The sequence below is a fragment of the Manacus vitellinus genome, unplaced genomic scaffold (genome assembly GCF_001715985.3).
Source record: "Manacus vitellinus isolate BGI_N305 unplaced genomic scaffold, ASM171598v3 scaffold_6_pilon, whole genome shotgun sequence".
Lineage (NCBI taxonomy): Eukaryota > Metazoa > Chordata > Aves > Passeriformes > Pipridae > Manacus > Manacus vitellinus.
In genome coordinates, this window is record NW_021940750.1 from 36,441,969 (window position 1) to 36,469,534 (window position 27,566).

The following is a 27,566-nucleotide window of genomic DNA, read 5'->3' on the forward strand; positions in this document are numbered from 1 at the left end:
ATTGATAAACCAACACCACTTTTTTACTAGCTATGTGAAAATTCTTTTAAGTCTTCAAACAAAAAATTTGCAATTCTCTGTGGCTGTTTCTCCAAAAGCCTTCACTCTGACTGAGACCCTTCCTGTGCCCATATGCCCTTCCACAAACAAACTCACACAGCAAACAAGAGTCCAGGGTCCACACAGGTCAAGGACAGCACATGGCTCTAAGCATACAGTGCAACAGCCAGCTCCAAAGATTAAAGAACTTGTTAGCCTTTCTTTCTCTAGGCTGCAACAGTGACTTGAATTTAAATTCATTAAGTGAATTTCCCAGAACAGCAAAGGACAAACCACACTCCTCCAGCTCTGCTGCAAATGGAGAGAGAAGCACAGCTCCCATGCCAGGCAGAAACTCCCCCCCACACCTGTGGGATTATGTACACACATTGCTCATCTGGTGGCACTGTACTGAAGGTGACATCAGGCTGTGCTTCTGTCCCTTCTGTGAGTAATAGGGTCCGGGGTCTATGTGATGCTGCCGAACACAGGACCTGGCAAACACCTCCTCAGAGACAGTGATGTTCTAGAAGATGCCTGTCCCCAAAAGAGGAGGGTTTGGCCTTACTGCCTGGATCATAGATTCCCCAAGGGTTTCAGAAACATGCAGCAGAAACGCTCTTGCTGCAGCCCTGCAGAAATGGCTGTATGAGGCTGATGGTCCTCCCCAGGTCCTGCACCATCCTGGTCACAGCTGTTGTCCCTGCAGCCATTCCTCCTTACAGCCTGGAGCACTGCCACTGCTCACCTTCTGTTTCTCCCACGACAAATAAACACTGTAGCATGGAGAAACAAGCCTTCCCTTCTCCAAGCCACCGTGGCACCACGTCCTAGCACAGGACAACTGCATTACCTTCAAACGCTGCGAAGAGGCTGCAAGCAACCACACCACAAAACACCCCACTGGTACCCTAATGAGGAGTCTCTCCTCATGGGAGTCACAGGTTGGCTGTGTGAATGAAGTGACACTGGGATGGAAAATGCCTTGGGAAAGTCCATCACAGCTGGCAATTCAACAGATGTCTCCAGTTGAGGGAAGACACCACTTAGACAAGAGAGTTGGAACCAGTTCACAAGTCTCCCACCCTTCTGTCTCATGCTCCACCACTGCATGATCCTGGCACACTTGTCATTATCTCCTAGGAGAACTGTCTGCTACTTTCTACCACTTCCACACTCCCAAGGCTTTTAACCACTTTTTTGGTTGTGCCAGCTCAAATATTTTCACAAGCCTTCTTCAGACCAGATAAATACATGAAGATGTTTTTGCTTTTTTAGATACTTTTTCATCATGTCTGGAATTTTAATCCAAGGTGGTCTACAAACAAATCTAAATGTGGGTCTGAATTGCAAAAGCAATCATCTGTAGGGGATGGGAGAGGCAGCAATTGAGGCACTTCTAAATGTGGCTGGCTGCCAACAGAACAACAGAGTTTAACTTTAACATAAAGGTGAGTCTTTAAAACTTAGAAGAGTTTGCCCCAAAGATGAGTAATGATACCACGAACTGTCATGATCAGCTTTCCATGCTGCAACATCAATGACTCTAACCAGGTCTGCTTCCCAAAACGGATACTTCGTACAACACCCAACTATCAGGTGATTTAATTAGAGGAAAACACATGAGAAACAGATAAAGACTCAATCCACCTTTGTGGGGCTGCAGGCATTCCAGACAATACTCTAGGCCCTTCTACAATGCTTTGTCTTCACAAGGAGCGACAGTGAGATTTTATTCGTTCCCCAAAGGAACAATGTTCTTTCCCTTCCATCCAGCCTGGTGCACAGATCACAGCACTGTGACCCTGTTGTCCATCAGACAGTGTTTTCTCTTACCTTATCACCTCTTCAGAGCAGGGCCCCATTTTGTTTAAATTCTGTGTCTGCACAGCACCAAACACAAGGGGCTCTTGCTCATAATTGGGGCCACCCAGTGACACTGACAGTTCACTTTAATTTAGCACATCCATAGTGTGGCATCCTTCAGTGCAAGCCTGAAACATTCTGGGTAGGATCTGGTAAATGAGATCTCACAGATAGGGGAACTTTTCAGTTCAGAACACATTTACCTGGAGTTTCAATAGGAACTCCAAATTTTGAGTTCCAGTCTGAAAATGCTGAGGAATTGTTTACTGCACTGTTACCTCCAGTTATAAGCTGAGCCTGACCATTGTTATATCCAGTTCTTTAAACTCAAAGCACTACTTCTCCTATCCCTAGTGACTGTGAGGGCTGTTAAGTCTTCCCTGTCATCACGACTCATCAGCCACTCTTCTGGACCAGGAATGTTGGTCCATTCCTGGTGCTATCAACCAATTCAGGCCAAGCCAGAGGTTTCCAAACCTGGGCTCCTTCAGATGGTAAAGAGTGAACACACAGCTCACTGCAGTGGATATAAGCTGTAAAGAAGAGCCACAACCATGTTTTACTCTGAGTATCTATTTCAGACACAGAAACAAAGGTTGTTTTTTTTCAGGGAATACTAGCAATAAAAGGTGTATAACACTGTAGTTTTATTACCTTCAACGCTCCATATTCTGCATACTTAAAGCACTGCTTCTCTTCCCCTTACTAATCATTTGTTTACTGTGCTGTTACACAATAACTTGTCTCTTGCAACTCATTTGCCAATAAGGCAAATTTAACTTGTAGCAAAATCTAACGACTAATTACTAAACAGCCACTCAGACAAGTAGAGGAAAGCCTGCCTGAGGTAACTAGCCAGCTCAGACTGATGCATAACCCATCCAACATTTAATATCTTTCACAGACTGTTCCGGCACAAGAGTTTGTGTGTACTGAGAGAAGCAGCCTTTGAGAGATGCATTAACATCAACACTAAAATCCTGTACAGAAAACCACGTCTTCTGTGTTCTCCTTCCCACCCACAACCTAACTACATTCACTATCCTCAAAGGTAATACTCAAAGCCACTGAAAATGTCAATTTTCCTTTGCACCTTTTTTGAGCCTTCCAAGACTTTAGGGTGCAAATTAACTTTATCAAGTTTTCCTTATTTATAGAGGCAAGCAAACTCTCTCAAAGTATTTATTCTCTTTACAAGAATTATAATGCCACTATCTATCTGATTTTTGTTTAAATAGCTGGTGTGACTGTGAATTAGGTATTTCTTTTGCCTGTCTCTGGGGAAGGGGTGCTCAGTGGCTGGAGAAGAAAGTTCACAATAATTATGAGTTGAGATTTGAGACACACACAAAAACACAGAATTATGTAGATAGACCACTACTTGTTTGATTCACCTAATTTGTCAATATCTGTCTGACTTATAAATTTTTTTGCCTGATTAAAGGGTAAAGTAACAAAACCCACCCCCTAAAAGATAGTGACTGGAAAGGTTTTGCAGTTGATGAAAAGTCAGGGACACTGCCTTTCTACAACAGGCAATTCGAGTGAAAATTCTTAGAACAACCATATGCCTGTCATTTCTTCTGCTGCTGCTGCCAGACTCTTGACCAGGAGATGAACTCTGGATAATGAGAATTCTCTGGACCAGCACTTTACTCTAGTGATCTGGAAGAAAGGTACAGGTGTCTGCAGGGCAGATAGCCCAATTCCTCCAGCCTCCTTCAAATACTCCACTAGGAAAAGGCAGAACTAGGCAAGGCCCACTCCTGTGGAGCAAAAGATGTTTTTGCTACACTGGACATAAATACAGCAGAAATAAAGGAACTGAAGGACAGCTGCCATTATTTTTTTCATTTTGTGGTGCCTTCAGGTCAAGATTTGATGACTCTGGAAGACAGATTCAAGCCAAACACCTTAGAGATGTGCTGGAAGCTAAGCAAACTTTTTTCTCCTCTATGTGCCTGTTAAAAGCTCATGCCTCTTCTCAGGTATTTGCACATCATGAATGTCCCCATCTCTGAAAACTGCTTGTTTATAGCTGCTACTATAATACAGAAAAAAACAGCTATAAAAAAATTCACCAATTTAAATAAATTTACATTTAAATAAAGTAAGTAATGCAACATGCACGGCCAAGGAAGCTAAAAGTTTTAACGTGAAAGCTCAAAACACATTCATTGTACCCAAACTAGCATCTTTCTGGTTTCCAGTCACTTTTAACAGCAATAATGTGTAGCTTGAAAGGACCCACTGCACTTCAGGGTCACTTTCTAAGCCAGAAAAGAAACCTCCAACAGGCAAATCACTTAACTCCCACCAGCAGCGTGCACAGGCACTGCAGTGTGCTGGCTTCAACACTGCCAAAAGGATCAGGTGGAATGAAGCACATAAGGCTGAGAGACTGCAATACACAGCTGGTGCTGGCCCAAAAATTACCAGGTAAAAAATACGCAGGCAGACTTTCATCATGGATATTCAGATTCCGGGCACATTAGGCCTACTTTTCAGAACCACTCCACTGTTGGTTAGATGTAGCTGTGTTGTCCAGAGCAATATCTAAGGGCAGGACTAACAGCTTCTCTGAGATTACTTCATGCCATTTCAAACTCACCCTTTCTGTCTGAATTCCCTGATTATAGACAGGAGGTACCCAATGAACCTACCTAACCAAACTCTGTTTGCACAGAATGTAATGGAAACATTACACTGCATTTTCCTAGGGTTAGGGAAACTTATTTGGCTTTCTTATCAGAGGTGCCTGTAGAGTGGCAGCAGGAAAACCAAACAAACTAGAAGACACAACACAGGCTCACCTATACTCAGGGCTTACCAGTTAAGTAAATGCTGAAAAGTACAAGGAAGCTTTTTCCTTTAAGGTCTCCCAAAACTTTCAAATAGCTTTGGCAGGACACCGGTGAACGTTCAGCTTTGTATTATCCCACGCATGGATTAATTTATTCTGTTTTTAAGAGGAATGATCAACACCTGTACCGTATGAACAGAGACCATACCTAAAGCACATGTTGCCAACTCCTGCATCCCAAACAGCCCTGCTCACACACAGAGAGCCTGTAGGTCAGCCGGCGGCTTCACACCTGCCTAGGCACTCATCTCATCTCATCTCAATCTCATCAGCACAGCGATGCTGAGCGGTCACCACCTGCTCTGTGGGGCTGGTGCTGCCAAAGGGACCCCAGCAGACTCACCGCCGCTTTCTGGGGAGGAGGGGGCACTGACAGCACTTTACATTCTCCCGAAGACCTTTAACACTGTACTACATCTCACAACTCCCGGTTTCCAGCCAAGAAGAAGCGAGCTTTGACTGCAACGCAGTTAAAAAGCTTCAGGGCGCCTCCAAACCTGATTCGCCCCCACAGAGCCAGAGCAACGGCCCCCACAGCCCCAGCAGAGCAGGGGCGCTCCTCAGCTCCCCAACCACATCGGCTCCTCCCCGAAGGGCAAAACCCCCGCGGCTCCCAGAGCTTCCCGCCCGAGGGAACCCGGCCCAGCGCGGCGGGCAGGGCGGGCGGCCGGCCCCGGGTACGTACGCGGAGACAATCTTTCCGCTGAGGATCTCGGCGGGGGCCATGGCGGAGGAGGCGGGGAAGCAGCGGCCGAGCGCGGCGAGCTCCCTGAGCGACTGCGGGACGCGCGACCCCCGCGGCCGCCCCACTCCCGCCCCACGTGGCCCTGAACTTTCGGCGCACCGGCCCCGCCCCGCCGCGCAAGCGCTGCCCCCGCCCCGCCCGGCAGCGCTGGGCCCCGGGCTCCCTCACGGGGGCGGGGCCGTGTCTCCTCCCGCCCGCCGCGCAGGGCAGCGGGGCTGAGACCCGCGGGGAAATGGCCGCCAAAAGGGACTCCTGAACGCCTCCGGGCGCCGCTCCCGGCCTCTCCTGGTCCCGGCTCTGCGGAGGGCGGAGGCTGCCCCGGAGGGAGTTGGGGCTGAGGGGTGCCCGGGGCTGGGCCCTGCACAGCGAATGCATAAACGTATCTTTAAGAAAATCCCGAGTCAGCATAAGAAGAATCTGCGTTTCATGTCCTGTGGTACTCATAACAGGTTATGCTAAGACTAAGAAGCTAATAGCTGAATCATAGAATCACAGAATGATTTGGGTTGGAAGGGACCTTAGAGATCATCTAGTTCCAACCCCCCTGCCATTAGCAGGGACACCTTCCACTAGACAGGTTGCTCAGAGCCCCATCCAGCCTGACCTTGAACACTTCCAGGGATGGGGCATCCACAGCTTCTCTGGGCAACCTGTGCCAGTGCCTCACCACGCTCAGAGGATCACATTGTGATATATAAATAATCGTGATTCGTGAAACCAATGGGTGATTACATCAAAATAAAACAAACGGATTGTAAAACTTAATTACACCCCCATAAAGAAATAAAACAGACCCTCACAAGGTCAAGAGGCCTAAAACCTCCTTACTATCCTAAGAATAAAATATAGTAGAACTTTAGTAAATCTTTAGGTACCTGTTCGTCCAAGAATGCATGAATTATGACTGGTTGTAGAGATAACCCTTTTAGCTTTAGCTGTAAGAAAACCCATATATTAAATAGTTAGCAAAAACCTGTAGAATGTGTATGTATATTATATAATTAATATGCATGAAGTAGCTAAGATAAATACTAAATGTACCCTGTAGTAGGGGTGTGCAGATTTGGGAAACTGGTCCCATTTCTGTCACCCAGCCGGCTGCTTGCTTTTACTATATAATAAACTATTATTCGAAACGTATAGAAACTCGAGACTTTGTTTATCACAACAGGATCACAGAATCTGCTGATCTGAAGGAACTTATCAGGATCATCAAGTCCAGCTCTTAGCCTTGCACAGGACCACCCCAAGAGTCACACCGTGTGCCCAAGAGGATTGTCCAAACGGTTCTTGTGCTCTGTCAGGCTTGGAGCTGTGACCACTTCCCAGGGGAGCCTGTTCCAGTGCTTAGCCACCCTCCGGGTGAAGAACTCCTTTCTCATATCCAACCTAAACCTCCCCTGACACAACTTCAAGCGATTCCCTCAGGTCCTTTCACTGGGCACCACAGAGCAGGGCTCAGTTTCTACCCCCTCCCTCTTCCCCTCACGAGGAAGTTGTAGCTGCAATGGGATCTCCCCTCAGTCTCCTCCAGGCTGAACAGACCAAGTGCCCTCAGCCACTCCTCGTACAGCTTCCCCTCAAGGCCCTTCACCATCTTTATTGCCCTCCTTTGGACACTCTCCAAAGTAAAGAATGTCTTCCTAATACCTAATTATCGAGTAAAGAATTTCTTCCTAATATCTAATCTAAATCTACCCTCTTTTACTTTGAAGCCATTCACCCTTGTCCTATCACTACACGCCCTTCTCTCATTCTTATTTGCATAATAACAAGTAGTCCTTATTTTTCAGGATTTCAACACATTTGTCCAACATAGAGTCACCAAAACAGTGGTTAGCCAAAAAGAGGGCAATGATTCAGGCTTAGATTGTGGCCTGAAGTTCATGGGAGCTGTCAAGAGGGAGAAACAGGTTCCTAACATTGGCCTGCAAGGGATGTATTTGCAGTAAGTAATCCCATTAGAACTGGTGAAGGTGCAGCTTCCAGTCAGATCCCTGCAGTTGTCCATGTGTACTGTTATTTGTATAACCAAGGCTTTTCTTTACTCTGCAGGCCAGTGCAGATGTTCTAGGACCTTGCTTAGAGAGTCGGTGGTTTTTCTCACACATATGGCAAATAAATGATTAGGGTCCAGCCAGAGGTGGAGATGGAAAAAGCAGTTAAATGTCACTGAAGCAGGCTTGCCCAGGCAAGATAACTCTGAGACCCAGAGAACTGTTAAGGAACTCATCAGTGTTCCTTGATAATGTTTAGCACATGGTTAGATAGCAGGTCCGTGACTCAAGAAACTGGTGATAAAAAGTTCAGAGGCTGAGAACTGGCAAATTGGAATCAATGCCGGGCTGGCCCTACAGCATTAGGTTGTTGTAGGGGAGTAGTAGCACATTCCTCCAGTAAAGCAGTGCTCTTACTGTTTTGAGACCTAGCAACATCTGACACGTGTTGGCAGTACAGCAAAGAAATGGAGTAACCTCGCTGCAAATGAATAAGCTGTGGAGAATCAGGGCTGGATGCTAAAACAGCAGTGTTCCTGCTGAGAGTTAGAGGCTTAAAAGGCCTGTGTGAAATGCTTTCCTGTAGAATGCACAGGTTAGGAAAAATAAAGTGCCTGTTCCCAAGAGTTTGCTGAGAAAGCATTCAATCCCACTACTCCATAATGTAATTGATTCAAAAAGGAATTTGGGGAACTGTCAGATTTTGAGAAGGCAGAAGCACAGGCCTCGCAGCTTCCACCTAGGCACAAAACTGTGAGGATGGAAATATAAGGGCCCTTCTGTCTCAGAAGCTCTAAGGCTGCTTTTCCAATATTCTAGGAGGAGAATATAAACCATACATAGTTCAAAAGTTCTCTCAGAATAAGGCTTTTCTTCTTTTTGTTTCCTTTTATAGCCTAACAAGTGACATATTTTCTACTTTTTTCTGATTTCTTTCCTATTGAGGGTAGAGATTGTTACCTTGAGTGATTAGACTACCTTAAGTTAACAACATGTTGTAATTGTAGGGTTAAAGGTCAGAAATTTCTCTTTAAAAGTGACTTGACAAAGAGTAAAAACATTATGGTTTAGGACTTTTATATGCTAAATAGAAAAACATGGGAAAAAATAGAAAAGTCTAGAAAGAAATTCTTTTCCTCTTTCATTATGTATTCCCTGTATTTCCTGGAATGCTCCAACAGGCACTTGCAGTATTATACAGTCAAAACTGAAATACGCAATTAACAGAGAGAAGGGATTTTTCTGGGCTGCTTAAAATTCTGTGCCTTATTTGTTTCTTCTGGTGCCTTTATCTGAGGCCTGAATGAACTCTTGGAGGGGGAAATGACCCTGTGTTTAAAAAAAAAAATGTGAAAGATGAACCCTTTCAGTTAAGAACAGGAAAAGCTCCCAAAACCAACTTTTGCCAAAAAAATAAATGATTCGACACTCAGGATGGTAGTGTAAAAATATCAGGCAGGAAAAGGAAAAAAAAGAAAAGCACTTTATTTAAAATATTCAGGTGACCTTATTTGAAGAGTGAGCAGAAGAAGCCATTGCCATCAGGAGCTGTAGATTCCTATGCAGAGCTGCAAACTTACATGATTTACAGGTGTGTGTGAGCAATAAATCTCCCTTCCTGCTTTTCTTAACACCCCAACTCCTGAAAAATAGATGTGTCATGTTGATAGATAAAGCTCTGAGAATTATCTGAATTTATTGTAGGAAAAGAACTAAGAATAATTCCAAACAACTTCTTCTACTATTTCTTTACTTTTGATCCAGATTCTCACTTTCAGGAAGGGACAGACTCATGAATTTTAAATTCTTATGCCAGAAAATCAGACTTGCTAACCTCCTTTTATCATAGCAGGAAGTTCTTTTGTATTTCTAACTTGTCTCATGTGGCAGTCAAGTACTAAAGCTGAAATTGTTCCTCAGAAATTGTGCCCATTGTGTCTTTATGTAAGAACATGTTCTTTAACTTTTATTCTTAATTGTCATCCTGAGATCAAAATACTGGAAAAGGAGTGGGAAAGGAACAGAAAAGGGATTATGTGATGAGAAATGGCCAAACAGATCCTTCTGCTCAGCTCATATCAGAGCCACATCCAGCCCCAAAATGCAGTAAAAAGGTTAAAGCTACTATTCACGTATAGGAAATCTCAGAGAGACGCAGTGGCAAAGGAGACAAACATTGTGAAAATGTTTACAAACAGCAAAGATCAACATTTTAAGCATTCAGCACCAAAGCAGACTTATTATCTAAGGGTTGTTAGAGTAAGGAAGGATAAAAACAGTTACTTCAGGATTGGCTGAAGTGTGAGAGATCTCTCTGCTCTGAGTGTTGCCGCAGCACAGTTATTCTCCCTCACCTCCCTGCCAGCATACTTGGGTTTGATTTGGCAACTCCCAGAGTTTGATTGTTTACCTTTGCATCCACCCCCTCTTACCCAACATGACAAAAACTTATGAAGGCTGCAAAATGCATGCCAGAAACACTTGCAGTGTTACTGGTGAGCCAACATCTGTGCCTCTGACGGCACAGGGCCCCAGAAGCTGTGATTTGTCATGAGAAACTTACCCCAAATCATCAAACTGAGGAAGAACATTAAGCTTTGCTTCACCCCTTAAGTGGGATGGTTAGGATAGGACATTGTCTCCAGTAAAGGAGGAGGAACAGAAAAGTTAGATTAGCTTTATAAACCTTGGTCAGAAAAGAGATTTTGAGGAAACCTGTTTGCAGGAGCACACCAGAAAACCACTATTAGACTTTGATTCTTCAAATGTTTACGGGGAACTTTTACCGCTTAGAGATGCCCCACTGAACAATGAATGACATTACCCAAGAATGTACCTTATTTGTATGTACCATGACGAGGAACACAACTTCGTAACAGATTAACAGCGACACATTTAAATAGATGCTATTGGTCAACTCTCCCTTTAGTCAGAAAATGACTAAACTTTGACATAAAGCTTGAGATTAACTCAACATACATGCTTTCAAACAGCCCTTGTAGCTAAGCTGTGATGAACTAGGAGATAACTTGAGCTGTGATTTGTTCCAGTGCAAAGGCAGATAGATTAACCAGATCACTTCCAAGAGCAGTTTTAACTACAATGAACTGATTTTCTGTAAAGCCAGTGAAGGGTACTTTAATCGTAGCTATTTCTGGCAGGGAGGTAGAGCTGGTTGTGTCCCACAGAGTGCCAGTAACAAACAGGCCTCTCAAGTGCTTTCCTGCCCCCTGTCTCAAGATTCCTGATAGCTTGACTACCATAAGGGAGTTTCATATTGATTATCTGTCACTCTAAAGACAGCAATAACCAACTCTGACTGTCTCTGACCTTCTACTTGTGTTACTATGCCAGTGACACAAATCTGTACATACTTGAGTGGATTTTCCATTGGCTGCTTTTCTTGTTGCTCTTTTAGCTGACTTCCTTTAACTACATCACCTTGCCTTTGCACAGAACTCTTCCAACACTTCCCATTGACCTCTTTGGGATCCTGCAGAAGAAAGATATCTTGTTAACTGCTTGAAGACTTTTTCATCACACTTGATTCCACTGAGACCTGTGCTGGAGTCTGTGATAAATACGGGCTCTAGGTTGTCCTGACTCTTTGATGTTAAGAGATAAAATTCAGAGCAAAGAAACAATTTTCTAACTAGTTCTCTCTCACATATAGTAACCATTTCTGATACTTCTGCAGTATGCTGGGGCACTCCCTGCAATAAACAGCCTAATTCACTGTCCCAGCCTGCCTGTGAGTGGTTTATTGCCACATTTTCCAGGAGGATTTATTGATTGCCTAAAGCAGAATAGAAACATAAGCAATAGAGCTGTGATTAACTACCTTGCCATTTCCACATCCTTCTAATTCTCTCTGGCTAATAGTTTTTAGTTAATGGCTTGCAGCTACATGGGCCATTTCTTCTTTTTCCAACTGCTAATTTTCAGTAGAAAACAATGAAAAAAGCATTCCCAACATTTTCAGTAGAAATACCATACCAATTCCACCTTTCTAACCGCATAGGGAGTTGCACACACTGACACAGGCAGAGCTAGGCTAGATTGTCCAAAAGACAATATTTCCATTGCAGTTTAATCCACACTGCCTCCCAGATAATTCTCCCAGCCCAACCTTGCTTGGCAGAGCAAGGTTACATAGATGGTTCTGTGCCATCTCTGCAAGAACTTTCACAGGGCACTCTCTCAACCAAGCTAATCCTGTCCCGAAGAGACAGGAATAGGGTGAAAAGATCCTGTTAAGTCTGTGGTGGTGGAAGTCCAAGAAACCAAGTTTTCTACAGACCATGCTTCCAGGAAGTGGTCTCTGGAGGAAAAAATAGGTAAATTTGCTCTTCAGACCTAGGTGATACAGTCTTTATGCTTCTCTTCATATCCAGCTTGACACACTGAGCAGTGTTTGATGATGCACACAGTTCATAGTATGAAGCAGACTTAAGAAACTGTGCTTCTACTTATAGCATTCCTGATGGTATATACTTGCTTCTAGATCATTGAACTGTCTATAACAGATCAGACAAAAGGTTATCCCATCACAGGGTCTAATGGTAGCCAGATGGAGATGTGTAACGAAGACTATAGGAATGGGGCAACCATGGTCTCCAACCATTTACAGCTGAAAGAATTTCTAAGACAAACAGAATAATGGAAATGGGGGAGAAATAGAGTAGTTAGGGACAAACAACAGTCTGAAGCCTGTGCCTTCTGTTCTCAGAGGTTCATGAGAGCCATAGATAATTTCCTTTTGATATATAATATATAGAATGTATTGATTTTTCTCAACACACAGGATCTTAGTGTTCTTCCCCTTTTCCATAACACCTCTTGGCTATGTGAGTCTGTTGATTAGTTTTAATGGTAACAGGATAAGGTACCTTTGCACACTGCAGTGAATGTTTTTTTCCCTTATTTGATATGTACATGCTTTTTCTGTCTCTGAAATGTGGATTTATTTGCCCATTGTGCTTCGTTTTCTCCCTACTGGAGTTGTTCATCATTAGACTTTAATTACCCCCAGGTTGCAAGCAACAGGACAAGAGGAAACAGCTTCAAGTTGTGGTGGGGAAGGTTTAGACTGGATATCAAGAAAAATTTCTTTATAAAAGGGTGGTCAAGCAATGAAACAGGCTGCCCAGGGAAGTAGTGGAATCACTGTACCTGGAAGTGTTAAAAAAATGTGTAGATGTAGAGCTTAGGGGTGTGATTTGGTGACGGACCTGACATTGTTAGGTAATGATTGGACTTGATGATATTAAACGTCATTTCCAGCCTTAATGATTATATGATTCTTAACATTAAAAACAAAAATCCATATTTATCCCCCACTGCCCATGTTCGATGACTGTTGTTTGCAGTTAGAAAGGAACAGTAAATTGAAGGAGGAAGAGGCCTAACTGAACTGCTCTGGAAAAGCAGATCTTTGTGTGATGTGCTGATCATATGAGCACATGTCCACACATACATGAAACAAAAAGATTTTCCTTTCCTTGAAGGTCTCCTAATCAAAATATTTGGAACTCAGCTTCAGATTTGCGAGAGCACAGCTTGAAAAAGTCAAAAAGTGCTAATGCACAGACTATTCAAGTATCTCTATCTTGTATCTCTGAACAGTATGAACATAACTGATCTCAGTGAAATCTTGTTCCACAGTCATTTATATAAGTGCCTGTGTCTATGTGCATGTATTTCCCAGTTTCTATGCTTTATATTACAGACCATTTTATCCCAAAAGCTTTTTGGCTTCTAGTCAGAGTGATCATGTTTCTACAGTTTCCTTTTGCCTAAGAGCTGTGTGAATTGTCTGGTACTTAAAACAAGAAGTGCTCCATTTATAAATGATGCAGACCCTGGTGGAGGCACCAGGTTCAGAGACACATGGCTAATGTTTGCCCTGAAGCTGCAACGTGTGTCACTTCCCTCATACTCAGATGCATCAGAGAAGAAAAGCAGTAAATTAACCTCACAAGTCTGCAGAGCTTTAGTGCCTGTCCTGCACATCTCTGGGAGAAAGATTTCTCAAAAGAACAGCAAGGCTTGCTCATGTCTGCTGCTGTGAGCTCTCTCTGAGCTTTCTGATTCACAAACCAGCTGGAGAACTCATTGGAAAGTCTGTGCCATGTCCTTTGCTGCTGTCTCTGAGAGCTTTAAGTAGTCCAGCAGGGCAGTGTAATGATTTGTCCTATATCAGCCATAGCTGGCAAAAAGCACAATAATGACCCTTCTGGTCCCCTCCAGCCATCCTTTTGAAGCTTTGCATTTTGACATCTCTAGCCTGAGCAGCCTGATGCAGGTGCTTGCCCTTGAAGTAGTTCTGCTCTGCAGCCCCACTGCTTTGCAGAACAAACCATGGGAAGCCTGTGCTCCCAAACTGTGCCTGGGGAACAGACAGTGCCTGACACTTGCCTGGGCCACAGGAAGATGCAGAGCCCGTAGACTTGCTGTGGAACAGGAATACGGTGAGCTCAGCAGGGAGGAGTCTGCTTGGCCTGTGATTCTTCTTTATCACTTAGAAGCCTGGATAAGGAAATGAATAATCCTTCCAAGAGGAGCTGTGCCAAGCCAGGATGTTTCTGGTGTCTTTTGTGCCTGCCATAGCAGTGTAGGACTGCCAGAGAGATTATGAAGGAGGCTGAGTCCCTGTACTAATCATACAGGATCAGCAAAGACTATATCGTAGCAACAAGTCAACAAGACAGCTCAGGCCCCGAGACCTTTCCTGCAGTGTAACATTGACACTAATGTAGGCATTGGCCCTGTGGACATATATGGTAGGATGTCAGTATAGGATAAGATAAGCAGTATGGTCTGAGTCACTGCCATAGGGCCACATTTGGGGCCTGAGCCTTCCTTCCCTTTTCCTCTGAGAATTCAGGAGCATTCCTGGAGCTTTTTGAAAGGATCTGCTGAATGGCGTAAATAAGAGGAAGCTGCTTTCCTGCCCTGCCCTGGGATCTGAAGAGGGGTGCCTTGACATTTGAAGCAGGAACATTTTCACACAGGACTCCATGGTAATTTGGACTTTTTCTTTAAAAAAGCCTGATTCTGAGACAGCACACTTGTGTCCTTCACTCAGGCACCGCAAGCATGAGCGCTCATGACAGAGAAGCGCTACGGCTTTGCCTGTCAGTGCTTCCTAAAGCCTGAAGAATCATCTCGTGTTCAGTGCCTGGGAAATATAGAGACACATAAGCAAATAAATAAGACCTTCTTTTTCTGTTTATATGAATTAAGTATTCAACTGCCTCTACCTATTCCAGGGAGAAGAGAGATTCAGTTATCACCAGCTTAGGAGGTTATCATAGGAGGAGGTTATGGTTTGCTTGGATTCCCCGCTTCACTTTGTGTTTTTGGTCTGTTACCTGGTGTCGGTGATTGAAAGAGGCTGAACTCCATGTACCACCAATATATGTATCAGTGATGGCAGGTATACTCACTGACTTGCTCCTGGAACTAGGAGAACTCTGAGTACGAGGGAAATAGATTATGGGAAATCAGTGAGTGTCAATCAGTGAGTGTCAATTTGGGTGACATTGGGTCTTTTTAAAAGAGATGGAAAATGAAGTGCTTGTTTACTGATAAATATGAACCTGTTTCCAAATTTGCTTATTAACACTGTCATATGAGAAGACATTTCCTGGTTGAAATAGTCACTTTAAAGCTAAGTTTATAGCAGTTTAATTTGAAATGTGCTTACTAGCTAGGATTTCTGTACAGTGGGGGTGCACAAACCCTGCTGAGACTTAGGACTTGGAAGAAAATGTCTTTTTCTTTAGCTCAGCCTTGGAAAAAACTGACTTGGCAGAGACCTGCCCACAGCCTGCATCCACAGTGGTGCTGAGTGCCCAGAAATGGCTTGGAATTCAAAGGATCAGGCCTTGAGGATGGAGAGGAAGAAAGAAGCCTTTACTGCTCCAACCATGTGGCCCTGCCCTGGGATGGTTTGTGCTTCTCAGGTGCACCTGCACTACCATTCCAACTTCTGCTTTCCATGGAGGTAGACAGCTCTCTCTGCAGGAAGAAGTATCCCAGAATGTGTTGGATGGGACGGGGGGGGCTGGTTTTATTGTTTGTGTAGGAATACTTTTCTGGTTTGGGAAAGCACTTTTAAATATGTTTTTGGCCAAAATCCCTCTCGAGCAATTCTTGCTTAGGTGGGTCCAAGTGCTGTTGAAACCAGTGAGGTTATTTCTGTGCCTGTTGGTTCAGGAAATTTGTGTGTCATTCTGTCTGCATCCCCTCACCAGTGGATTTCTCTTCAGGTGTGACCCTGTTCATCATCATTGATGTTAGCAACATTAGTGGAATTTTTAAGAGTGAAAAAGATAAAAAATAATAGTTGGTTATCCTGTAAAGGGAAACCACCATTCTCATCCAGGCCAAGGCCTTAGATTTTGCTGAAAAAGGAGGCTGTCAGGGGCATTACTAACATAAATATTTCAATTGATTTTATGTAGAGAACTTTTTATTTGCACCAATGACAGAATTAAGCCTTTTAAACTGAGCATATCCAGCCTTACTACTGCTGTTTGTTAGGGCTGGATTAGTGGAAATTGGGCAAAGCCTTCTCTGCACACCTGGGAGCAGCCTCTGCTCCTGTAGCACTGGCATCTCCCACAGCTGCAGCTGAAGAACCAGAAATTCAAACCAGAGAAATGACTCTGTGCTGGAATTGAATCGACCAATCTGTCAGTAACCTAACTAGTCACACAGGAAAGGATTCATTTTGCGTGCTTTCTCTTGCTGCACGTGGGCAAGCTGCACGGTGGAACAGGGGTGTGAATCCTGGGGGGTCACGGCTCTCTGTAGTTGCAGGCCTGAGTCCAGGCACAGGGAGCTGTGTGTACATCTGCACTGCCCTCAGCTCATGTCTCAGCAGCTACAGCTCCTTCCCCACCTCACTGCTCCCTGTGTGAGGCATTCCACAATTACCTTTGGAATGTAACAACTGATGCTGGTAGCCCGCAGTGCGATGTTTATTACATCTTCTTTAAGTGGGATTGTTACAAGGGGAAGAACATCCGTGCTATTAGCTAAAATTGCTTACAACCACAAACACACGTTGCTTTAGTCTCAGTGATTTACTATTTTCAGTTGCCCCAGTGCTGCTCAGTGAGCAGGAAAAGTAGTTGGGATATGGACCTTGGCTTTTGTCCTAGCTGATTCCCACCCATGCCCATATTACAGATGATGCAGGCTTAGACTTGGAAGATTTATTTCATGTTATGACAGAGGGATTCTATGAAGGAGAATTGGCCAGTCTGTCTGCTTGACATTGGCCATACGACATCCCTTGAAGGCCCTGGGGAGTAGGGAATGGAGGAGTCTGGTGGGCAGCCAAACAGCACTGCGGGGTAGATGTGGCAGAGCCTGTGCTGAGCATCTGGATGAGCTCAGGCTTTCCTTCTAACTGTCCCAAATCTCACCATGACATAAACATTTGCTTCCGAGCTTGGACTTGAAACTAGGCAGCTTGACTGCAAGATGAATTTGGGCTTAAAGCTGAGCAGACTGACTGACTTAGAGTGAGCCAACAATGGCACACAGATCCATACCAAACCTCCCAGCTCATACTCTCTTGTGCTGGTCACTGCAGGCCTACTGTGCCCAGTCAGGGAAAAGGTACCTCGTGTGACTTCAACCATTATTGTACTCATGGCACCAAGATTTTCTGCAAGGAGACACCAAATGTCTCCGTTTGTGCAAGGGGATGCAGTCAAATATATGTATGCAGTCTCCAACTGTTGACATCCTCATGCAAGGATCAATATTCCCAATGGGCAGAGCCAGTGTTAGACCCATGGGTTCAAGGTATTAGCATGGGGGCCCCTCCTTCCTATCCACCTATATAATCACTTGCATTTCATTCTGGATTATTTTAGCCCTCCACAGCTTGAGCTCCAGTTAATTATGTATCTATCCACTGTGAAGAAACTTAACTCTACCCAAGACTAAACCAGTGTAAAATGGCAAAAAAAAAATACATTTCAAATTTCTTTATAGTCATTTTCATATTGGAAGAACAAAAAGGCTGGGGACAAGTGGCCACTCTTGATGTCCAGGCTTTGTTGCATCTTTGAAGCCAAGCAAGTTGTGATGGGAGAAGAATGAAGAAAATTCATATAAGGTAGGAGACATTTAGGGAAAGCACTTTCTGCAGTGACATTTCAGAGTGGTATTTTTCTTCAGTTTTTGGGTTGCATTATGCTGATTTTTGCAAAAGGTGACACTAATGAGGACATGCTCTTCTGTTGACTCAGTGATGAGTGTACTCTGGGTTTATGGAAGATGTGAGGACGATTTGCTCTAATAGCTGCCACCTTTGGCACAGGGCTTTCTCTAATCTAAAATTTTAGGTGTTCAAAGCCTTTTTAGCAGGAGTTTTTTCTAGATTTTCATGGGAACAGATCTCTCAGGTAAGTACTGCATGTCCCTTCTTTAATTAGCCAGAGTTCTCCAGGATGGAAGGACAAACATGTGAACCAGTGTCCTGTTTCTACAATGCTCCCTACAGTTTTACAATTGGTAAAGTCTGAAGGAGAGTGTCTTGATGTGTGAAGAAATTAGAAAATGTGAGCACAGTTCAAGTGTCCATGCCTCCCTGATACTTTCTAAGGAACACAGTGAACTCTGGAGCCCTTAGCACTTCTGATGTGGAGCTTGCTGTTACACATTAGGAATTTGATTGCATCACTGGTCCCTTCAGAAATTATTTATTCCCAGAATCATCAGTTGGGAACATTTGAGACATTTATGTCATAATCTCTTTGTAACAATGTTTCCTGACCTTATTTTAGCAAGTTTTGCTAATGTCTTCTTCTCAGTCCTAGCATCTGGGTCCAGTTGTTCTCTCTGCTGTTGTGCCAATACTTGAGGCTGGAAGGGACCTTTTGAGAACCTCTGGTCAAACTGCTCTACTCAAGCAGTGTCAGCTAGATCAGTCTGCCCAGAACTGTGTCCAGTTCAGTTTTGAAGATCTACAAGGATGCAGAGCCCATAACCTCCCTGGCCAACCTATCCCAGTGTTCACATCTCCCTTATTATTGTTGGTTTTCCCCTTTTGTCTCAGCTGTTGCCTCCTTGAACCACTCCTTATGCTGGACTGTGCACTCTGTGCTCTGACCAGCTTTAACACTTGTACTTCTTCCTCCTGAGCCCCACCTCATGTTAGGAAGCTCTGATCCAAACCAGAACAGTTGGTATCCCACCACAGGACAATATTCCTAGAAAGCTTTTCTTCTTGGCACAGCTTGAATGTGTAGGCTTGGACCAGTCAAGAAATCATAATTTGTTTTATAAACCCAGAGCATTGCCTATCCACTGAGAGTAACTTCTGTGCTTTTTCAGCCATGAGCAATCTCCTCAAATTCTTGAATACTTGAATTCAGTAGGTACCCTGAATGTTATCAAGGCAAAAAGACACCTGAATCTTGCAAGTTCTTAGACAGGGGAAAGCTTTACAGAGCAGAATGAGCAATTAATTAGTACATAAAAAGGACAACATAACCTCCTATCAGTTGCTTCATACTTTTTCATCACTGTATTTTAAGAAGTTCAGAGCATTGTTTTCTTTTGTGGGATTTTTTATAGCAAGGTTGCTATCAGCAAGGAAAAAGGCTAAAATTCAACCCAACCTGATTACTTTTTAGTCTGGAGTTTGCTGAACACTTTGTACGCTCACATTAAGTGCCCAGTGAAAGTTAATACTTCTGATGGGAGGAAGAGGGATTCTCCTGAAGAGAGGGGCAGGAAACACTACTCCTTACAACGAAGTCACAAAATTATGTCCCATGCCCAGAATTAGCTGATCTCAAATACTTCTTTACAGCAGGTTAAGAAATGAACAAATAGAGTTGAGTGATGTGAAGAGTACCCCTACTGAAACTTATACGTGGGCCAACCATTCAAACTTGAGTTTGCCCAAGATAACAGGCTAAAAGTCCCTCACTGGGTTTTGGATGCCACTGTGCTGTGGGACCCCACACATGGTCCTGAGGTAGTGCTTGTTCCTACTGTGGTGCTGTGATGGAATACGTGTGACATCCCGTCCCAGTGACGTTGGTGGGAATCTTGCAATTTGTTCTGTGACTGTCAATGACTTCTGTTATCACAGGTGATGCAACGTCTGTGCTACAGTGATACAAACATCACAGTGCTGGTGCTTGACCCCATGGCAAAAAACCAACCCAACAGTAGCAGCAGCCACCAGCCAAGGCAAATAAAGTATTGGAGGCAGGCAAATTGCTTGGGATTGTTTTTTTTCACTTTTACAAAGTGTTCTGGATACACACAGGGCTTCTGTTCTTGTTGTTAATTAGCTCTGAAGAAGAATTTGTCAACATTTTTTAAGTATTGAGAAACATTTTGGCTATAGCAGAAATCCAAAGTAAATGCTCCTCACACAGCAAGGGCGGGAACCAGTGCTGGAGAAATATGAATGTCACAAAGAACTTCTTTAATTTTAATTTACTCTGTGAGGTCTAGATTGGGTTATTTTTCTTCTGTGTCCATAGACATGCTATTCCCCGTGGGCTGAGACCTCTGGAAGCCAAGGGGCCAGCCAAAAGCAATCACTTCAGATGTGGTTTTACACTTTCTTAATATGGCCCTGACTCTGCACAGGTATGGCAGGTACTGCATCCAGTAATGGTGGAGGTGAGCACAAGATGAAAATAAGCACAGAGCAGAAGGGACATTTTAAGCTGCGTGTAATGAATGTCACAAGCTCACTTGGTGCTTTTCTACAACCCCCCAACAGCTGCATTTAAACAATCCTGAAGGACTCTGCTGGTAAAAGGCAGTGCTGTCCCTTCCCGTTGTGAGTGAGCGATGGATATGAGCTGAGCCTTTCCCCCACCCTCTCATGACAAGTGGCAGTGACAGCACATGCTGAACCCATTCAGACAGTGGCAGTATTCCCATGCTCCCCTGAGCTTCAGGAGTGGAGCTGGCTAGACCAGACAGCATTTTGCCCAAGGCCTTTCCATGCTCCCAATTCTACTTGGAGAGAGCCAGTTATTTATAGAAAGCAGTGTGAGTTCTCCTGTATCGGTCTCTTCCCTGCAAACCGTTGGCACATTAGCATTTCAAGGAATTTTTTGGCAATGCTATGTCCAAGTGGTAATATAGTCTAGATATCCTGCAGCTTAGTTGGAGAGTCCTTTGCACCATTCCAAAAAAAAAAAAAAAAAAGGAAAAAGGAAAAATATCAGGCTGAGTTCAACAGCCTGTAAATTAAGCACAACCCACCACTCAAGCCTGTTTTATGAATATTTATAGTTTTCATTAACAAGAACTTTGTGGATCTGACTGTATTCTACCATTTGTCCTATTTATTCATGGAATAAATCTGGTAAAATAGAAAATGTTAAAAGGCAAATCAGTTTCCCAGTGTCTGATATAAGATCAGTAGACTGAGAATAGTCAACAGAGTGCTTTTCTTGTGAAGTGACCTGCCTTTGGTTTTCTCCCCAGAACCCCTCCTACAGCTGTAAAAATGAAACAGGTTACACACATTCCCATCAGAGTATTTTGGTACTGCATTTGCACTTCAACATGTAAAAAATATGCTCCACTGTACACTGAGTTTAGTGACCAGATGGCCCTTGCACGCCAGAACCTGGATGACAGGACCTGAGGTAGACGCAAATAAATTGTGCAGCTGAAGCTGTTATTCAGATGTGTGACACGAAGGGGAGCTCTGGTAACAGAGAAGAGAAACTTGCCCTACATCACTGAACGGGAAAGGCTGGTGTAAGGCTGTTTCTAGCATTAGCCTTGTCCTACGGCTTTATTTGCAAAAGCTAAGTGTATTTATCTCATTTGTTAATAAAGAGCTCTTTTTATGCAGGCGGCTAAAGCTCGTACAGCTAGTGAGATAATCTCCTGTGTCTGCGCTATGGAGCTCTTGCTTGTCTGGATGAAGACAAAAGATTTCTTTTTGTCTTTCTCATCTTATAGGTTTCAGGCACAGTTTTATTGGCTACAAATTAGTTCAGTTCATGCCAAGTTTAAAAACAGGGTACATACTTTATCTGAAGGTGAGATCATCTGTTGTAAGATGACCTCATGTGTATCAAGATCATATATTTATCTTAACAAAGGAAATAAAATACTCACATTTAATTACTTCTTTTCTGTTTTCTGATGGGCAGAATAAAGGCAGAAGGAAAGTTAAGAATAGCTTAAATTTTGGGGAATTGTAAAATAATTGTCAGGGAACAGAAAGGGCTGGTTGCTCCCTAAGGGAAGGTGAGCTGGGAGCAGAGGATGACTCCAGCCTGGTCGGTGTCTTCACTGATGGCTGGTCATAGAATCACAGAACGATTTGGGTTGGAAGGGACCTGAAAGACCATCTCGTTCCAAACCACCTGCTATGGGCAGGGTTGCCAGCCACTAGATCAGGTTCCTCAGGGCCCCATCCAACCTGCCCTTGAACACCTTCAGGGATGGGGCATCCACAACTTTTCTGGACAGCTTGCACCAGTGCCTTACCACCCTCACAGTAAAGAATTTCTTCCTAACATCTGATTCTGTCTCTAATCCTTTGCCCAAACACCCCCTGGCTGAAGAACCTTTCTTTAATATCCAACCTAAACCTCCTCTGACACACCTTCATGCTGTTGCCTTGGGTCCTAACACTTGTCCCAGAGCTGCAAAATCTGTAGTTTCTGTTATCTTTTATATTACTGTACCCCAGTTAGCCCAGTAGCACTTCTCTCCTCTGACTGTCCAGATTGTTTAAGGAAGATGCTGCTTGGTGTAAGGGTCTCACCAAACACTTTTATTTGTGAAAGACACAAATCTTGTGTCTACAGCACAAGATGTGATGGTTCCTTGTTTAGTTATTACTGTCTTCATCACATCTAGGAGGTCTCTGACATTTTCCTGTTGGTCTTACAATCCTCACATTTTGTCAGGTGGAGCTGTGTGATTGGACAGGTGCTGTGGTAGCAGGTAGGTGTCTGCACAAAAACCTGGTTAGTTCTTATGGCAAGTAAGAATTTTTCCCATGAAAAAGGTTGCTTGTGTCCTTCCTGTTTTAGATGCCCTGCATGTCCAGTCACACATCTCTTGTTTCTGATACAAAGCCATCCATGATTGCTTGCTCCTGTTATATGTATTGCACCTGCCTACTTAGTCATTCAGATGTTTCACTTCATGATTTTGGCTTTTCTGCAATCTAGTCATGCTCTTTATACATATGTAGACCCATTAAGATCATATGGATAATTTCAAACCCACAATCTCCCCAATTAAATTTGTATATCATTGCCTAAATCAGAATTTCGCTGGGTTTTTTTCTGACTAGATGGTTGGCTCCTCTGTTAGATCAGCTTATTGAAAAGGATCCCACAGAGTGGCAGAGTTGGTTTTGAAACTGAGAGCTTTTGTAAGCTGAGAGACTACTGTTGCTTTTCAGGGCAAAAAGATCATGGGTCGTCTCCAGCTGCTCTCGTTTGCACTGGCCAGAGGATGTTACCAGACTTACTAACAGTGGCATGACTCAGCCGGGCCTGATCCAGATAGAAGTGACTTTGGGATACTTAGTAAGTGATGAAAACCACTCTATTATGTATGACTGGTCAACTTCATCCAAAAAACAGCCAGGAAATAACTATCAGTGACTGATTGGATTTTGTAATGTGTTCAAATAGATTAGAATTTCAAAATAGTTGCAGTAGCACTTGCAGATTCATACTACATCAATTATAAAAAGATATGATAAAGACTGGTAATTTGTTACCTGGAGACTGTACCAACCACCTCATACATGCACAGGTTGAAACTTATTTTCTCTCACTCCAATGAGTGCACCAAAAGAATAGCAAATAATTGATGTAGGGAAAACATCTATCAAATATCATATTTAAAAAAAAGAAGGGGCACAGTCATACCTATACCTAATCATGTTTTTTTTTTCAAAGGACTTTTTTAATACGAAACTGTGATTAGTTTAAAAGTACCTACTTCTGGCACTTGTTTCCATGACAACAAGAGCAGCAGCCAGAAATTACATGTTTTGAGTTCTTATTGGTTGCACAGGCGCAGGAAACTGCAGATGTGTACAAGCACTGGGACCAGTCAGTGGAGTGTAGTTAGGAGAAGAGGAAGGTTTCATGGTGTGTTAAAATCCCTTAACATAATTATAGGAACTCCTTGCAGCTAATATTATTGTTATTTTTTAACACCAACAAAAAATTAGGATAATTTTCAATTTAAAGCTAAAATTATTAGTAAGAAGTAAATTTTGCTTTGGAAAACTGCACCTCTCAAGCAGAAAATAACATTAGGCTTGAAAAAGAGACAACATGATTGTATTATTGTGATGACATTATTGTATTATTCTGAGCCTGTAAAACTGCCTGATAAGAACTTATTTGCCTTTTATCACATCCTTTCCTTAATAGCATCCCATTACATCTAATTTTAATATGTGGTGGCAAAACATCTTATTATGTGTTGCTGAATCACATATTTACTTTGAGTGAGTTACAATGAACAGTCTCAGTTTTCTATGTGATTTGCCTAAATATTTTCTTGGACCAGAAGTGTTTTGCAATGCAAAATTTAGGCATGAATTCCTCCTTAGTTGGGCAATACTGTAAAATCTGGAAAGTAACATAACCAGCATGATGGAGTGTTATACCCCTGAGGAAGTTGTTCAGATGTCTTTCATGTATAACGGAGCTGTGGCTATTTGTGCAGTCATTTAAAAAATCTTGTTTCAGGCTTCAGTGCAGGCAGAACCTCAGTGACTGCAACTATAGGTACAGGTACTGCATCAAACCATCAAATCTCACCTTTTCAACTTTGATTATGAACTGCAAAATTTCTGAATGTTTGCAAAGTATCAGATCTGAGCAGCCCTGGACTAGGTATGACAGCTTCCTGCTTCTTCCACAAGTTCCCTCTCCTAAGAAATGCAGAGCATTCCTTCACCTATAAAGTGTATTAGAAACATAATTTATGAGTCATAACACCTATGAATTAATACGAGGTTTAGAACAAAGTTCTACTTAGAAAAATATCTTGTTTCTCTGGCTGGTCAATAATTGATGTCCAAGAAAAAGGGTAAGGAAGGCTCATATGACTCCTTCTGGCAATCAGTAAACTAAGTTTAATTTTTGTGTGCAGGTATAAAATCCTTTGTCCTGTATCTGCTTACAGGTGCTTAATTGTGCAATCTTTTTTTCTAAGCTCATTCTTCAATAAGTTGTTGCATGCCACGTTTAACAGTATTGAGTTAATTGTGCTGTGCCTATATGGAGGCAACTATTTTTTCCCGAAGGGAAAAACCCACAAGGAACAAAGCCTGGAGACCGCAGGTACCTCATGTGTCTGCTGCTTTTGCAGGGAGAGGTTGGATAGCTTGTAATTGATGCAATTTCTTGCAGTAACAAAATGTTCCTGACCGTCTGTTGATCAGTTTTGCAGCTTTTAACAGTTTGGTTGCACCAGTGGTGACACGTGGTGCTCTAAATAACAGGGAACCCACCCATGATGTGTCTCTGCCAGGAGTTAGGACAGAGTTCAGGCATCACTCAGCCGTAGCTGTTGTTGTGGGACTGCATGGAGTGGCTAAGGGATGTGAACTGTGATGGGATTTGGACTATTGTTACCCTGGAGTGACAAGATGTGGATCATCCAAGCTTTTCCTGAGATTACTGGCTTGAATGGCACGAGTAATAATTATAATGAGTGACTTTTTTTGTTCTTTTCCTGACAGACAGTGTGACAGGGCCACTAAGCAAGTTTCAGTGGTGTTTTCAGAGCAGATGAGTTGGAGAATCTCTTTCAGTAGAAGTCTGGGACTCTTCCTGGGGACTCCATTCTGCAGCGGAGGCTGCACCATGGGGCAGGACTGGGAGCACTGGAACTCTCCCATTCTCCTTGTGGTACAGAATTCTTTACCTGATCACAACCTCTCTTGCCCCCTTCCCTACCCCCAGAATGGGAAATCAACAAAAATAATGCTGGCACCCTCTAGCAGCAGGACATATGAGGAGACAATATAACAGGTTGGTACTGATTAAATTCCACCTAAACCATGGAAAACAGCAAGGGTGGTATACAAGAATACTCTTTCAAATACCATCAGAGTATGGATAGTTTGTAATTTTTGGTTTTGAGTGGTATCATGTGCATTTAAGAAGTATTATACTACCAAAATATCAATGGATTGCCTCTCACTAATAGAAATGACTGTAAGAACAGTATGTAAACAATTTATTTTACAGTTTCCTCTAGGGGGAGGCAATTTGGACAACAATATTAAACTCTCAACACTCACTGAAGCTGTATCTTAACATGCATTTTCAAATATTTTAATTAAAAAGTAACTGTTACGCACTGTCATGTATAGTCCTATGTCCAATCCATAAGAGCATTCATTGTCTTTGGGGAGATCTAGCTGCAAAGATATTCTAGCCCTGACATAGGCTATGCTGCAGCTTGTTGTAAACAAAAGTAATTATTCTTTGAAATGTTTTCCTAACTTAAACCATCTTATCCCTGAGAAGCCAAGAAATATGAAAGAAGTGTGCAATTTTAACTTTGCTGATATTTGCTTATCCCTAGATACCATTTTCAGCCAATTTTGTTCTGAAGAGTGCTCATTCATATTTTATTCTGGATGTCCCTATAGTGAGAGAAAAAGAAGAGCAGCAACAGCCTAAGAAGAATCTGAGAAGCCAGAGGCAGGTTATCCTCTTATATGACGTTAATGGCAAGAGGATCTGCTGGGATTTCTACTAATAAAGGTGAGGGTATTCAAGTCCCTCTTTATTTGCAGATATTATGATGGGAATCATTGCAATGACTTGCTGGGGTAGTTTTCATGGCTGTGCTCCTCTGTGCTGCCAAAGGAAAGAAACTTTTGTCTGTTATAAAACTCTTCGCAGAGGGGACATACTTTTGTTGTTGGCTCTGGTCAGATCCACGATTCATTTAGTAGGAGAAGGTGAAAGAGCTTTTGTGCCCAGCTCATAAACTCCAGCAAATGTAGAGCTTATTTCTGTGTCATTGGGTGCAACTGACTTTCAGCTGAAATAATAATCCTTCAGGGTGACAAAGACTGAGCACACGCTCCCTGCTGTGCAGTTTTGAAGTCTTAGCTATTAAGGAGGTAAGTTGTGATATCCAACTGTGAGTGACATTCAGGTAAAGTCACAGATGAATTTAAATTCTCATGCTCCTGCTTTGTACTGACACTTGATAAACACACCCATAGTCAGTAACATGTAAAACATGCTCCTAATCCTCTCTCAACTGTTAGTACCAGCTCCCACCTGAGACCAGTACTTTCTAAGAATGCACAAGTGGATTTAGTTGTGTGTTAGCATCCCAAATCTTTCTGTACATGCAGTGTATCAACAGTCATGCTGTGCCTGGGACCAAGACCTCAGTGAGTGTGATGAGAGTCAACAGCTCCTCTAAGAAACCAGTAGTATCTCCTCTATAAATTTAAAGCAATTTGTCTCTCTCCGCTCCTACCTGAGGTGAACTCTAGGTAAAAAAACACAGTGATAGAGCAATGCTGGCAGAGCATCCATGGTACATATTTTTTTGTGCTGAAATTAAATTTCTAGGAAAACCTGGTGCTCTCTTTGAAGCTTTATGTACATGGATTCCTCCCTGCAGCCAATACGTTCCTGTAAAGTAATTTCCAGCTGGTGAAATGTCCCTAGAAGAAACATCCTCACCTGCTGCTTCAGGTCTGAGTAATCAAAGGCATCTCAGAGGTACAAAATAACTTTGTTGACTTGCCATTCACTTGTTATACCCACAAGTACATGAAAGTTTTGTGTAAATAATAAAAGGTGTTTGCTGTTGAGTGACACTGGTGTTCCCATATTACATTATATAATGTTCATTACTTTCATTCCCTGACTTGAACCATAAGTAGGACACCAAAATGTGTCACTTTCTTTGGGTATCTGCCTCTTCTAACTCTATGATTCACAATACCTAGAAAGAACATTGACTGGGGAAGGCCAGCACTGCACTCTTGAAAAGGGATTGGCTGCTCAGGAAATTAAACTTA

At 42.9% G+C, this 27,566-nt stretch overlaps 1 protein-coding gene across 1 annotated transcript in view; it reads right to left on the reverse strand.

Annotated features, from left to right (window-relative positions):
* Positions 1-5,580, reverse strand: part of MTHFD1 (methylenetetrahydrofolate dehydrogenase, cyclohydrolase and formyltetrahydrofolate synthetase 1) — a 41,938-nt gene extending 36,358 nt beyond the window's left edge. The window contains exon 1 of the mRNA XM_018082615.2: positions 5,454-5,580. Coding sequence (XP_017938104.2) covers positions 5,454-5,494 — 41 coding nt within the window. The 5' untranslated portion in view covers positions 5,495-5,580. The remainder of the gene's footprint in view (positions 1-5,453) is intronic.
* Between the last annotated feature and the right edge of the window lie 21,986 nt (positions 5,581-27,566).